General features: G+C 38.3%; 1 protein-coding gene across 6 annotated transcripts in view; it reads left to right on the forward strand.

Annotated features, from left to right (window-relative positions):
- Uimc1 (ubiquitin interaction motif containing 1) overlaps positions 1-13,898 on the forward strand; it is an 81,350-nt gene that overhangs the window by 44,212 nt on the left and 23,240 nt on the right. For all 6 annotated transcript variants that reach the window (XR_005975028.1, XM_041660421.1, XM_041660418.1 and 3 more), the window contains 3 exons: positions 1,569-1,645; positions 6,790-6,893; positions 12,617-12,770. Coding sequence is in view for 5 of the 6 variants with exons in the window: in XM_041660421.1 (XP_041516355.1) it covers positions 1,569-1,645; positions 6,790-6,893; positions 12,617-12,770 (335 nt within the window). In the remaining variant the exon portion in view is untranslated. The remainder of the gene's footprint in view (positions 1-1,568; positions 1,646-6,789; positions 6,894-12,616; positions 12,771-13,898) is intronic.

Consider the following 13,898-nt stretch of genomic DNA (forward strand, 5'->3'; position numbering starts at 1 on the left):
GCACTGGTGTCTATGTCAAGGTGTCAGATCTTGGAGTTACAGGCAGTTGTTAGCTGTTAGTTGAACCCAAGTCCTCCAGAAGAGCAGTCAGTGCTTTTAACCACTGAGCGGTCTCTCCAGCCCCACTTCTCCTATTCTTGATGATTAGGTAATGGGGTTACTTTCCCAGTCTTTTTTTCTTTAATAATAGATAATGGCTAGCTGGATATTAACTGTGTCAGGTTTCTAGCTACTTTTTCCCCTTGTCTGACAGTTGAGTTTTGGGGGTTTCTCAAGAGTTGGTCTTTGTATTGAATGACTGTTGTCTCTCATATGGAGTTTAAGGGCCAGTTGTCATTACTAGAATTTAGGTAGTGGTCTTTGTTAAGCATTCGGTGAGTAGTACTAGGTATTTATTTCTAAGCTGAAGAATATGGAGGTGGTTGTATTCTTCTGCTTTTAAAATACTTTTGGAAATGTTTTAAATTGAAGTTGGTCCTCTGCTCCCTGTAGACCTCTTTTTTATTGTGAGCCTGTGCAGAGCAGATGTAGGTTTTAATAAATGATTATATGTTTTGTCACCAGGAGAGAGTTGAAATCACATACAATGTGGTTTGACTTCAAATTGATTAGCCCATTTTATAAATGTCAGCAAATTGTCTTGTGATGGACTTTTTGAATAGAGCCCTAATGTTACATGCAGAGTAAACTGTGTCTGGCTTGGCTTTATAACAAATGCTCTGAAGTGTTTTATTTAGAGAGAGAGAAATCACTTGTGGTTTCCTGTCATGATTTAGTTTTTTATCATGAGTCTCAGTGGTGGCTATTCTCTTTTCTCTGTGGCTTTTGGCTGATGTGAGGATTTGTGTTTTCAAGTGTCTTCTTGCGTACTTGATCAAACTAATCATAAAATTCTGTGAAGCATGAGGGAACTATTTCAGATGCTCAGAGTTCTCAGCCATGTGTTCTGATATCAGGAAGAGATCATACTCCATGAACAAACAGGCAGGAAAAACCAGAAGGTTGGATAAGGGAAGCCATTCATAATTAAGTTTTTCCCAGAGGAGATATTCAACTTGTGTGGGCAGATTTTTGCTGTAGGACACTTTGGGATTTTATTTTATTTTTGTTGCTTGGAAAGCTCTATCTTGAGATAAAGACGAAACTTTAACTGTAAGGTGAGGAAAACCTACTGTGCTGTCAGGAGAATCTCCATGTTTTCTGAGTTCATATCTCTTGCCTTCAGAAGGCTATAACTGGTCGCTGGTCTGCAAAACACCTTTGATACTTTTATACGGTAGTATAGTTTTTGTCTTCTCTGATAGTCACTGGTAGTTCTTACCCTTTAATCCTTCCTTTTTGGAGACTACAAAAGGGAGGTTTTTTTTTTTTTCATTCAGTGATTTCACTGGAACCGAAGTTGTAATTTTCCCTATTTCTGGCCTACTTGCCACTGCAGATTCCAATGCTTGTGGCATTGTACAGGATATATCAGTTTACTTGTAGCTTTGTAAATTGCCCACCTTTGCTTGTAGGCCTGTGCTCTGCTTTATTTTATGAGTTTACTTATCATTTGATTCTGTTTTCAGCATTGCAGCTTTGGCCAATAAGAGAAGCTTAGTCCTTATGCCAGAGTCTTCTACAGAAGAAATTACTGTTTGTCCTGGTAAGTACACCATGACTTTACTGAATTTCTGATATTACTTATCTGCCTTTTCATTCCTATTCAATTTTTTGACTGTTCAAACTATTCTCAGGAGGGTTATGTGTGATTTATGTGTGTATGTGTTTATTGCTAGTGTATATACACACACACATGCTCGCGTACTTGTTTTCTAGTGGACACAGGTTCTGATTATCAGCTTTATTTTCTGCTTGAGAAGTAATTTGGTTTTGAAATTAACTGGCTCTTACATCTACTTGCTTGCCTACCATGTGATCTGAAGAAGCAACAAAATATCAAGAATAATCCTTACTTAACAGTGTATTCAGGGCCAAAGGGATTTAAATTTAAACAATCCTCAAAATTAGACTGTTCTCAGGTCACTTTATTGTTAAGCAAAACCCTTTAGTAGTTTGTTTTGATATTGCTATTATTTGAGGTTTTATGAGTTCAGGAACTGAATTTTTGTGCAGTTTTGTGGCTGGCACAGTTAATCGTAGTAAGATCTGATTAAATGCTTTAGTTTATAAAGATGGAGTTACATATTTTTCTTAAGACATACTAATTCAGAGTTTCATGTGAATGGATTTAGATATATAAAATGATTTAAAATGAATTAAGATAGCCACTGTCTAAGAGAATTCTTTAATGAGTCATTGTATAATATGAATAATTATTTTGCTAAATGAATCACTTTTACTTTCTAAAGAATTTGTGTTAGCCAGCCGTCATTCATTCATTCCTCTTTCTTTCCTTCCTTCTTTTCTTCCTCCCTCCTTCCCTTCCTTCCTTTTTCTTAAAAGTAGAGCCCATTGTATTACTCAGGAATCTTATTCATGTGATGTTAAGGAACTACCTACTAATATTTAAACTCACCGGAAGGCAAGTAGTATACAAATATTATTCAAAGTCATAGTCATATTTGGGTTTCCTTTAGAACACATTCAGCCTGTCAGTATTTATAGTTGTCTTAATTTCTTTCAAATTTTTTCCACAAAGACTAAAACTTAGTTAACATATACCCTAGGAAAAATTCTATAAATACTTTAAAACACTTGGAAGCCTGTCAAAAAGGTTTTTATTATTTTAAGAATGTGAGTAATGTTGGCTTTTTTTGTTTGTTTGTTTTTTTGAGACAGTGTTTCCCTGTGTAACAGTCCTAGCTGTCCTAGAACTAGCTCTTGTAAACCAGGCTGGCCTCGAACTTACAGGGGTTCGCCTCCCTCTGCCTCCCAAGTGCTGGGATTAAAGGCGTTTGCCACCACCGCCCGGCCATAATGTTAGTTTTTAATGAAAGTGGTTTCTTAATAAATTTGAAATGTATATGAATTACTGCCTAATGATAACTACTAAGAGACTCAATTACTAAAGTGGTCTGATTTTGGCAAGGGCACTCAAGAATGTGGTGCTGTCTTTGTGAAAATAAAGCTTTATCCTTTTCTCTGTGTGGAACTGATGAATTTTGCCATCCTTCTGGGAAGTCACTCTGTTTGAGATGATGGCATATGATGTCATTGTGGCATATTTCAGAAAGAACCTGCAAATACAATGATCATCAAAGTCTTAGCTAATAGATTTAAATTTTTACGTGTGTAAGGGGATATGGGATAGATCAAAAAGCTTAAAAGGGGACCATGGAAAAGCAAAAGATTTCCTAAGGAAAAATAAGGTAATAGAATACACATGGCATGAAAATGCAAAGAGGACTGACTACCTGGGGAAGGAAGGCACGAGTAGTGGAGGAGGGGTGAGAGGAGGGAGGGTGGGTCAATAAAAACAACTGTATATGGGATGTGATAATAGAAGCCTTTGTTTTGTATACTAATTAAAAATAAAGCTGGGTGGTGGTGACGCAGGCCTTTAATCCTGACACTCAGGAGGCAGAGGCAGGTGGATCTCTGTGAGTTCGAGGCTAGCCAGTCTACAAGAGCTAGTTCCAGGACAGGCTCTAAAGCTACAGAGAAATCCTGTCTCAAAAAACAAAAAATAAAAAAAAAAAAATTAGAAAGTCCTAGGGGCTGGAGACATACTCTTCCAGAGAGCCTGGTTTGAATCCCAGCATCCACATGGAAGTCGTTTAGGTCAGCAAACAGTTGGGTTTAACCTGTAAGCTAATGGTCGGAAATCATGATAATAAAAGTTACTTTAGCCGGGCGGTGGTGGCGCACGCCTTTAATCCCAGCACTCCGGAGGCAGAGGCAGGCGGATCTCTGTGAGTTCGAGGCCAGCCTGGTCTACAAGAGCTAGTTCCAGGACAGGAACCAAAAGCTACGGAGAAACCCTGTCTCGAAAAATCAAAAAAAAAAAAAAAAAAAGTTTCTTTACCTAACTTCAGTTAGAAAGGGCTTATTCTCTCTTTAGCTGTTTTTATGTGAATGCAGTTTCTATTGAGGCCAGAAGAGGGCACTGGATTCCCTGGACCGGTTGTTACAGATTGTTGTGAGCTGCCACATGGGAGTTAAATCCAGGTTCTCTAGAAGAGCACCAGTGCTCTTAACCAATCTCAAGATTAATTTTGACTCATGGTTTCAGGGGGTTTAGTCAGTAGTTGCTTATCTCCATGTGCTTGAGCAGAGCATAAACATGGTAGGAGTGTGTGGCAGAGAAGCTTCTTTATCTCATGGTATATAAGAACCAGTAAAAAGCCGGGCGATGGTGGCGCACGCCTTTAATCCCAGCACTCGGGAGGCAGAGGCAGGCGGATCTCTGTGAGTTCAAGACCAGCCTGGTCTACAGAGCTAGTTCCAGGACAGGCTCCAAAGCCACAGAGAAACCCTGTCTTGAAAAACCAAAATAAAATAAAATAAAATAAAATAAATAAAAAATAAAAAAGAACCAGTCAAAAGAGAAATAACAGAAAGACTTGAGCAAGATAGCACCCTCAGGATGTAGTTATCAGTGGCCGGTGTTCTTCAGCTAGGCCTCACTTCTTCTTTTACCGTCTCCCAGTAAAAGCCAATCATTATGAATCTCCAAGTGATTCCATTCCAAGTGGCCCATTCACTGGGCCAGAGCCCTCGGGATCTGTCTCAGGAATTGCTGTCACGGACACACCCACCTTTACTAACCTTCTAGGTTTCTTTCTTAAGTCAGTCGGGTTGGCAGTCAAGGCTGACTGTCACAGGACGGCACCAGCAGTGTTTGTTTCTGAGGCACCAAGGCTCTCTGAAGTGTTTTCATGGTTAGACCGCTCGTTTGTTCATCCTTTTTATTGCTGCAGCCGTCCATGGGAATGATTCTTACTTTGAACAGTATATTTGGTGATAAACTCTTTCAGGGAAATTTAACACAGAAGATTTTGCAGTTTAAGAATTGTGAGCCTTTTACAACCAAATTGGATAAAGAGTTTCTAATTTTCAAATATAGTTAATACTATAAATGTATTTAATTCTTTAATCGTTCTGAAGATAGTTTAAAATTTACATATTATTTGCCCAGTGTTGACTATTCATTGTATTGTGAAGCATGAAAGTGTCAGAAGTATAGTGTCAAACAACCGAAAACTTAACAAGGCTTACCTTCTGAGATAGATTTCTTTATTTAGTTATGGTTGTAATAAGCAAACATTGGGGCTAGAGAGATGGCTCAGAGGTTAATGGAACTGACTGCTTTTCTAAAGGACCCGGGTTCACATACAGACAAATATAAAAGAGGGAAATAAAATTTAAAACATTTAAAAAATAAAAGGAAATACCATAGACTTTGGCTTATAAACAGCAGACATTTATTTCTCAGAGTTCTGGAGACAGGGGAGTCCAAGATCAAAGCGTAGACAGATTCAGTGTTTAGTGATAACCCACTTTCTGGTTCCTAGACATATCCTTTTACTATGTTCTTAAATGGGAGACAGAGATGACAGCTCTCTGTAGGGTTCTGATAAAAGGACACTAATCCCATCTTTTTTTATTTTTCCACTCTTATGACCTAATTACTTTCCAAAGGCCTCCCCTTTCCTCTTATCATCATTAGGATTACCATTTCATCATGAAGTTTGAATGAGACATATACATTGAGTTTAAACATTTCTTTACCAGATCTGTTGTCATTTGAAATACAATTTGTTATTCTTTTATTATATTGACAGGTGTCTAGAATTTCTAGTTAGCCAACTTCAAAAAAACATTTTTATTAATTTACCCCCAACCCCTGACCAAACTTTCCCCAAACTTCTTTTCTTTAAGACTAGTAAATATTTTAGGCTCTTTAGGTTAGATGTTTTGTTAAAGCTATTCATCTGTTTCACTGAAAAAGCAGCCATAGATAATATGTAGCTGAATGAATATGATTGTATTCCACTGGGCCTTATTTACAAACCCAGGCAGCTGGCCGGATTGGACCCAGAAGGTATCTACTATAATTTTCTGTTCTTGATTTACACTATATCTCTGTGTTAGTAGTAGGTAGTACAATGCCTGGGACTTTTTATTCCATCAGTATTTATTGAACTAATAGATATTGTTTAAAGAACATATTTAACATGGCATATCTTTGTATAGAATGCATATTCTGATTTTTTTGCCTTACTTTCTGTTTTTCCTATTCATCCTTTTAACTTTAGAACTAATGTAGGCAATTTTTAGTTTCTGTTGAAATCAGTAGATTTTGATACTAGAACTATAGTGAAATAAGCCAAATGGATTAACTGGTAAATAGATAAGCAAACTGTGTTGTATTCATTTAATAGAGTGCTACCTACCAGAAAAAAGGGAGACACCATTTATATGTCTGATAACATGGCTGTCTCTCAGTTACATGATACTGAGTAAAAGATGACACCCATATACACTGTGAGTTTTTTCTTCCTTTTTTAAAGACAGGTCTTACTATATTGCCCCAGGTTTGAACTTGAATAGCTAGGGTTACAGGTGTGTGCCACCACATTTGGCTAATTGCATTTAGGTGATATTCTAGGAAAGGCAAAATGGTATATAGTAGTTTGTACAGTTGACTCCTGAAGGGTACAGGAGGATCTTAATGGGATGCTGGAAACATTTTCTTTATTGTAGCTACATGGTATGTATTAGTCAAACCCATCAAATCACAAACTGAAAGCTAGTCCTGTTCTGTGTAAATTATGTCACAGTAAAGCTTCAAGAAACTAACTAGAATTAATGGTATTTACTTTTTTTTTTTTTTTTAAATTACAGAGACACAGTTAAGTTCCCCTGAGCCCCTTGACCTCAATAGAGAAGACTCTCCAGATTGCAGCGAGGTTCCCATTGAAGTAAGAAGGACAGTGAGTGATAAGCAGGTGAATTAATACTCTTCTCCGTGATTTTCTTCATTAATTTTTATGCTGTTGGTCTTCTTTGTGATACAGTGTTCACCTTGGTCTGAAAGATTTTAGTGGTAGATTTTAGTTTTGGGAGGGGGCAATTAGAGAGAAATTTTTATAGTTGAAATTATCATTTCAGCACTGTTTATAAAAATATCACCTTTTTTGTTTATTTTGATTTTTGAGATAGGGTCTCTCTACATAGCTCTGGCTGTTCTAGAGCTCACTATGTAGACCAGGCTGGCCTCAAACTCATAGACATCCACTTGCCTCTGCTTCCTGAGTGCTGGGGTTAAAGTTGTGCACCACCACACCCGGCCACTTAACCATTTCTTTTACTGTTTCTGTTAGAGAAAGATTTAGAATGTTTACATGATTTGCTCTAGTTGATGTTACTATTAATTATAGAACTAGAACCTGAACATAGCTTTGTCTCTAAATCTATAGAGACATTTTCTATTATATACAAATAAGTAGAAGAAATAAATGGGGTGGGGGCAGGTAATCACTGTGTAGCATAAACATATTGTTCAACTTTATTTTATAAATGTTATCAGAAATACAAAGGGAAGACAAATACATGAATCTCTGTTTATATCATTTACTGTCCCTGACTACACATGCTTGACCATAGCCATACAGTTGAGATTCTTAGAGTAACCTAAGCATGGTAGGACAGCCCTTTAATCCTAGCATTAGAGACGCAAACATAGGTGTATCTCTTGAGTTTGAGGCCAGTCTGATCTACATAGTGAGTTTCAGGACATCTAGGGCTATACAGAAACTGTGTCTCAAAAAAAAAAAAGTCATAGAGTATATTTTTTATTTTGAGTGCATTTATTTGTGTATGCTCATGTTGAGACCAGAGGTTGATACCTTCCTCAGCCAAGCTCCACCTTACCTTTTTGAGATAGTCTCTCACTGAATCTGGAGCTCACTGTTTTGACTAATCTGGCTGGTCAGCAAGCCCCTGGGTTCTTCAGATCTCTGCTTCCTGCATCTCTGTTTCCCTTCCCCATCCCCCTAGTGCAGGAGTTACAGGTGTGCACAACTGGCTTTTCTGTAATTGTTCAGTATCTAAACTCAGGTCTTTAGACTTGAGTAAAAGCACTTTACTACTGAGCCATCTCTCCAGCCCCTTTATTGTATGTATTTTTCATTTTACATTTAACTAAGTAATTTCCTGGAATTCTGTTGCTGTAAAAAGCAGTTTGAGGATTGAATAAATTCTTATAGAAATAAAAATTTTGCTCATATTTATGTTTATGGTCCTGAACACTTTAAAGAAACTTAATTTTCTCATTCCTTTTTAACTGTAAAGGGTTTTTTTGGAAACAATTTTCACAGTAGATGTTAGGTTCTTTCCTAGTTTCTGCACTGCAGGTAATTGGCTAGAAACTGCTTTCATGAATCATACACAGGTTTCTTGGGACCTGGTGTGTCACAAATGACAGGTTGGGATTTCCTCATGCCAGTATAGGAAAAATTAGCCTCTGTAGCACTGAGGTTAGATTCTACTAGATAATATCAAAATGGCCATTGGGTTTTTCTTCCCAGGGAAGATACAGAACCTTCTAAATGGGAATCAGAGAACAGAGTATTGGCAATATAGTTATCTTAACATGCAGAAGAAACCCTACAGGCCTTTAGTTATCAAGGATGTTTTTTTCTTTTTTAGAATTTATTTATTTATTCTATTTGCACTGGTGTTTTGCCTACATATATGTCTGTGTGAGGTTGTCAGATCTTGGAGTTACAGTCAGTTGTTAGCTGTCATGTGTGTGCTGAGAATTGAATCCCTGTCCTCTGGAAGAGCAATCAGTGAGTGCTCTTAACCCCTGAGCCATCTCTCCAGCCCTCAAAGGTGCTTTCTTACCATGACTACAAAGGATACTGTTCTTGGGGCCAAAGAACATAAGCCCCATTTGGAAATTATAATGTGCATTCTGCACTGGTACCTAGCAAATGAGTGCTTTTCACTGTTGCTATTTGACTATGTCTGCTTATGCTTCTAAGTAACTTGGAGGTTTCTTGGGATCTATCTGCCTCTGCCTCTTGAGTGCTGCTATTAAAGCCATGTACCATACCTTGTTTTTTGAGAAGGTTCTTTCATAGGCCTGGAGTTTGTCAATTCTATAGGCTGGTTACTGAGCCTTAGATATTTGCCTGTCTCTGCCTCCCCAGTGCTGAGATTGTAAACATGTGCCACCATGTTCTTCTGGGTGCTGAGGATCAAACGGAGATTCTTTTAGTTATTTGAGATAGGGTTTCTCTGTGTAACCCTAGCTAAACTGGAACTTGCTCTGTAGACCAGACTAGCCTTGAACTCAGAGATCCCGTCCCCCTCTGCCTCCTGAGTGCTGGTATTAAAGGCATGCACCACCACCATCTGACTCCTCAAATTCATTTTTAAAAGATGGGTTTCTTAGAATATTAAATTAGACAGAATATAAAACATATAACTGACCTGGCACAAGTAGAAGTATGCATATAAAAACAGTTTTTCTGCTTTGAAATTTTTGTGACTGTTTAGTGATATTAGCTTGTTAATTGGGGTAACTGCTTGATAGTACTGACTTATGCATATCAACCTTGTTATAACTGTAGTCTCTCTTGATTTGATTTCTTACAGTAGTCAGTTTTCTTTGAAAATGGTAGATTAACGTTTTCTCAATATTGTACTTGAGAATTTTCTTGATGTGCATTGTCATAGATATTCTGTTCTCAGGTGAGATAAGAGAAGTTGTTCCAAACCAAACAGTTTAGTAAGTTTTTATTTGAATAGAATCGTATAGAGCCTAGTGTGGTGGCACACACCTTTAACCTCAGCATTTGGGAAGAAGAGGCAGCAGATCTCTGAGTTCAAAGTAGTCTACATAGTGAGTTCCAGGACAGCCAGTGCTATGTAGGGTGATCCTGTTTCAAAAAAACACCCCTTCCCACAAAAAGTCTTTTGGTAAGAAGGATCAAAACGAACAACTTTCTAAGCTACTTATAAGCCAGGTAGGGGAGGGTGAAGAACTTGGTGATTTATAGGGTGTGTCTTTATTTTCACTGGGCTTATTTGTTGAGGTGGCATTTTTTTTTTTGAGGTTAGAAGTTTAGGCTACAATTGTTTGCCAATTTTTTGACATAGTGACGTGATATTGTCATTTATAAAATGTATTAGTTGGCATCCAAAGCTCTCCTGGGATGTGGTCTGATTGTATCAGACTTTTCTTTTGGGCCACCAACCCAGCTCCCAAATCATGACATAGAGACTTATTATTATGAGTGCTCAGCTTTATCTTTTGCTTATCCCATTAGCTCTTAAAATTTGTATTAACCTGTTTCTCTTCATCTACATTTTGCCTCTGGACTTTTTAACCGTTCTTTCTGTGTGTCCTACTCCATATCTGACTGGTTGGTGACTGGCTGGTTGGCTACACGTCTCTCTCTCTTTCTCCTTTGTTCTCTCTTGAGCCTAGATTCCTCCTGCTACTTATTCTTTCTGCTTGCCAGCCCCACATATCTCTTTACTGCCTAACTATTGGCCATTCAGCTTTTTATTAGACAAATCAGGTGCCTTAGGCAGGCAAAGCAACACATCCTTACATTGTTAAACAAATACAGCATCAACAAATGTAACACACTTTACATAAAGTAATAATTTACAACATAAACAAATGTAACATCTTTGCCAAGTTAAAGTAATATTCCCCAATACCTCAGAGCCAAAGATTGGACATACCTACAAGGGATTACAATTCTGTGTCTGAGTACCACTTTTGATATCTCATTGTGTAGTATTTTTTACTTATTTATTTTACACAGTGTGTGTGTGTGTATGAAGGTCAGGAAAACAACTTGCTGGAGGTAGTTCCCTCAATCTATATAGATTTTAGAGATTGAACTCAAAAAAGTCATCAGAGTTGGCATCAAACACCTTTTACCCATTAAGCCATCTTGCCTGTATAATATTTTAAAACAGTAGAAACAGCTCTGTAGACACCAAATCTGATGAGCTATACAGTCCTAATAAAAGCTGCTTTACTCATGTTTTTTGCCTTGTAATTCCTTCCTACTAGTTAATATTTAAACAGACCATTTTGGTGATATTGGGGAAAAATGTCTTTTATCTCAACTGACACAGCTGTGTCACTTGAGAGGAGAAAACCTCAATTAAGAAAATGTCTCCATCTCCTTCTGCTCCTGATTTGGACCTTGAGATTTCTGTCCGGTGCTCCAATGTGGGTCTCTGTCTCTGTCTCCTTTCATCGCCTGATGAAGGTTAATATTCATGAGGATGCCTATGTGTTTGTCTTTGGATTCACCTTCTTATTTAGCTTTAGGTCAGGGAACCCTGATTGCTCTTTGAGCAGATGAGGGAGGGGGACTTGATCGGGGGAGGGGGAGGGAAATGGGAAGCGGATGCGGGGAGGAGGCAGAAATCCTTAATAAATAAATTAAAAAAAAAAAGAAAATGTCTCCAGAAGACTAGGCTGTAGGCAAGCCTATAGGGCATTTTCTTAATTAGTAATTGATGTGGGAGGGCCAACCCTTTCTGGGTGGTTTCAGCTCTAGGCTGGTGGTCCTGGATTCTATAGCAAAGAAGACTGAGCAAGTCATGATTGAAAGCCAGTAAGCAGCACCACTCCATGGCCTCAGCATCAGGCTCCTGCCTCCAAGTTCCTGCCCTGACTGTCTTTGATAAAGAACTGTGATGTGGGATTATATACAATAAACCCTTTCTTCCCCAAGTTGCTGATGTAGGAGTGTCTTCTATCTATCTGTTGCTTTCATTGGTTAATTAATAAAGAAAACTGCTTGGCCTGATAGGTCAGAACATAGGTAGGCGGGGAAGACAGAACAGAATGCTGGGAAGAAGGGAATGAGGCAGACGCCTCAGGCAGTCGCCATGATTCTCCCCAAGATGGACATAGGCTAGAATCTTTCCCAGTAAGCCATCACCTCGTGGTGCTACACAGATTATTAGAAATGGGTTAAGCAAGATGTGAGAATTAGCCAATAAGAGGCTGAAACTAATGGGCCAGACTGTTTAAATGAATACAGTTTCCATGTAATTAATTATTCTGGGGCTAAGCTAGCCTTGTGGGAGCCGGGCGGGAGCTGGGCGGGAGCTGGGCGGGATGAAAAGCAGGCCTGCCAGCTGCTCACCTTATCACTACAAGTTGCCTTTTGCTTTTGGTCATGGTGTTTCATCACAGCCAGAGAACCCCTACCTAAGACAGCCAGCCTGCCTGGAATATCAAGTATGGCAGACAAGAGAGACCTAACCTCAACAAAGTGGAAGGAGAGAACCAACTCCCAAACTTCTACATGCTTACTGTGTTGCATATACATACACATGTACACACACGATAAACCAGCCAAAACCACACACACACACACACACACACACACACACACACACACAAACAAAAATTTAAAATTGCCTATGTAAGATAATGGCAACTATAGAAGCAAGAGAAAAGACTTAAAAGAGGCTTTAATAGAAATTAGTTATTGTCTTAACTAATAACTTCTTTAGGCGTTTAAATACTTAAGTCTTTGCTTTTTAGTCCTTGGTTTTTGAATCTGGTATAAACTGATAGGTATTCTTTCTTTGAAAGTAAATGAAATGCAGATGGGTCTTGTTCTTTGGGGGAATAGACATAAACTAACAGTTACTTACAGTTGCTGTTTGCCATGCTCTTTAGGTTGGTGATAGAGAAAATGGTGAGAAAGCAATTCCCACTCCTACATTCTCGTCTAGTACCCGGGTGTCCTGTCCACTGTGTGACCAAGACTTTCCTCCCACAAAGATTGAACAACATGCCATGTACTGCAATGGTCCGATGGAGCAGGAAACAGGTAAAACCTCACCAGAGTGACCTTTTTGTTATTTTGAGACAGGGTTTTACCATGTAGCCTTGACTGGCCTGGAACTCATGATATAAACCACGCTGCTCTTGAACTTGAAGAGATCCTTCTGCCTCTGCCTTCTGATGCTAGGGTTAAAGATGTGTACCACCATACCCAGCTGACAGTGTAACTCTTAACGTTTTTTGCACAGTACTTTTGTAATTTTGTATAATATAGTGCAGGAGAAATAGCTCTATCTTCAAAGTTGCTGTTTCTAAATAATTAGTTTCTAGTTCATTCAGGTCCTTTGTCGTTAGTAGGTATAGTACCTTGTACCAAGTTCCTCAGGAAAAGGGAAAGGGGAAAAAAAACCCTTTCCTCTTAATGTTCCATTTGCTCTTTACTGTGCATACTGAAAAGCTAATGCAATGCAGTAAACCTTGCTTTTCAGTTTATATATTTAAATATTGAGACTCCTAAGCAACTTGAAAAACTTAAGTTCTAGCGTAGTCCGTTTTTTATTTAAAAGAAATGTTTTGTGGTTTATATTGATAGACATTCCACTTAGAGACAACTGTTAAAACTATCCCTAATTTATATTTCTGTCCCATATATCTTTGCTGGGTTAAGCCAAAACTACTGGTAACCCCTTGAAAGAGTATACCAAAGCCATGGTTTTGATACAGTGTGAGATGTTGACCAAGATAATATTCTTGTAAATCATATTCCTTAATTTACTATCCAGAATCTGCCTTTCTGTGATTTTGAGCTTTAAGTTGATTAGTGTTAGCATAGCTAGAGCTCCGTGATCCACCATTCAAATGAAATGTAAGCCTTAGGTAATTGGAAGTGTTGTGACCTTCTTAATGCCAATTGATTTTTAAAACTTAGATGTATCTAAATCTGAAATTGTATATTAGTAAAGTATTTTATAAGTTAAAATTGCCAGAAAGGACCACTTGGCTCATCTACAATGGTTGTACATGAGTTGTACAACCCCTAAAGGCTCAGGAAGAGCTCATCCTAAAAGATGACTGGAGTAGACTAGTATTCTGCTAGGTTTCTCCGCTTACCACCCATGTCATATATGTCAGAGAGCTCAAGCAGGTGAAATGGCTCCGTGGGTCAAGGCACCAA

This window comes from Microtus oregoni, unplaced genomic scaffold (genome assembly GCF_018167655.1).
Source record: "Microtus oregoni isolate MIOR12 unplaced genomic scaffold, Mior012 000011F_ref0000422, whole genome shotgun sequence".
Classification (NCBI taxonomy): Eukaryota; Metazoa; Chordata; class Mammalia; order Rodentia; family Cricetidae; genus Microtus; species Microtus oregoni.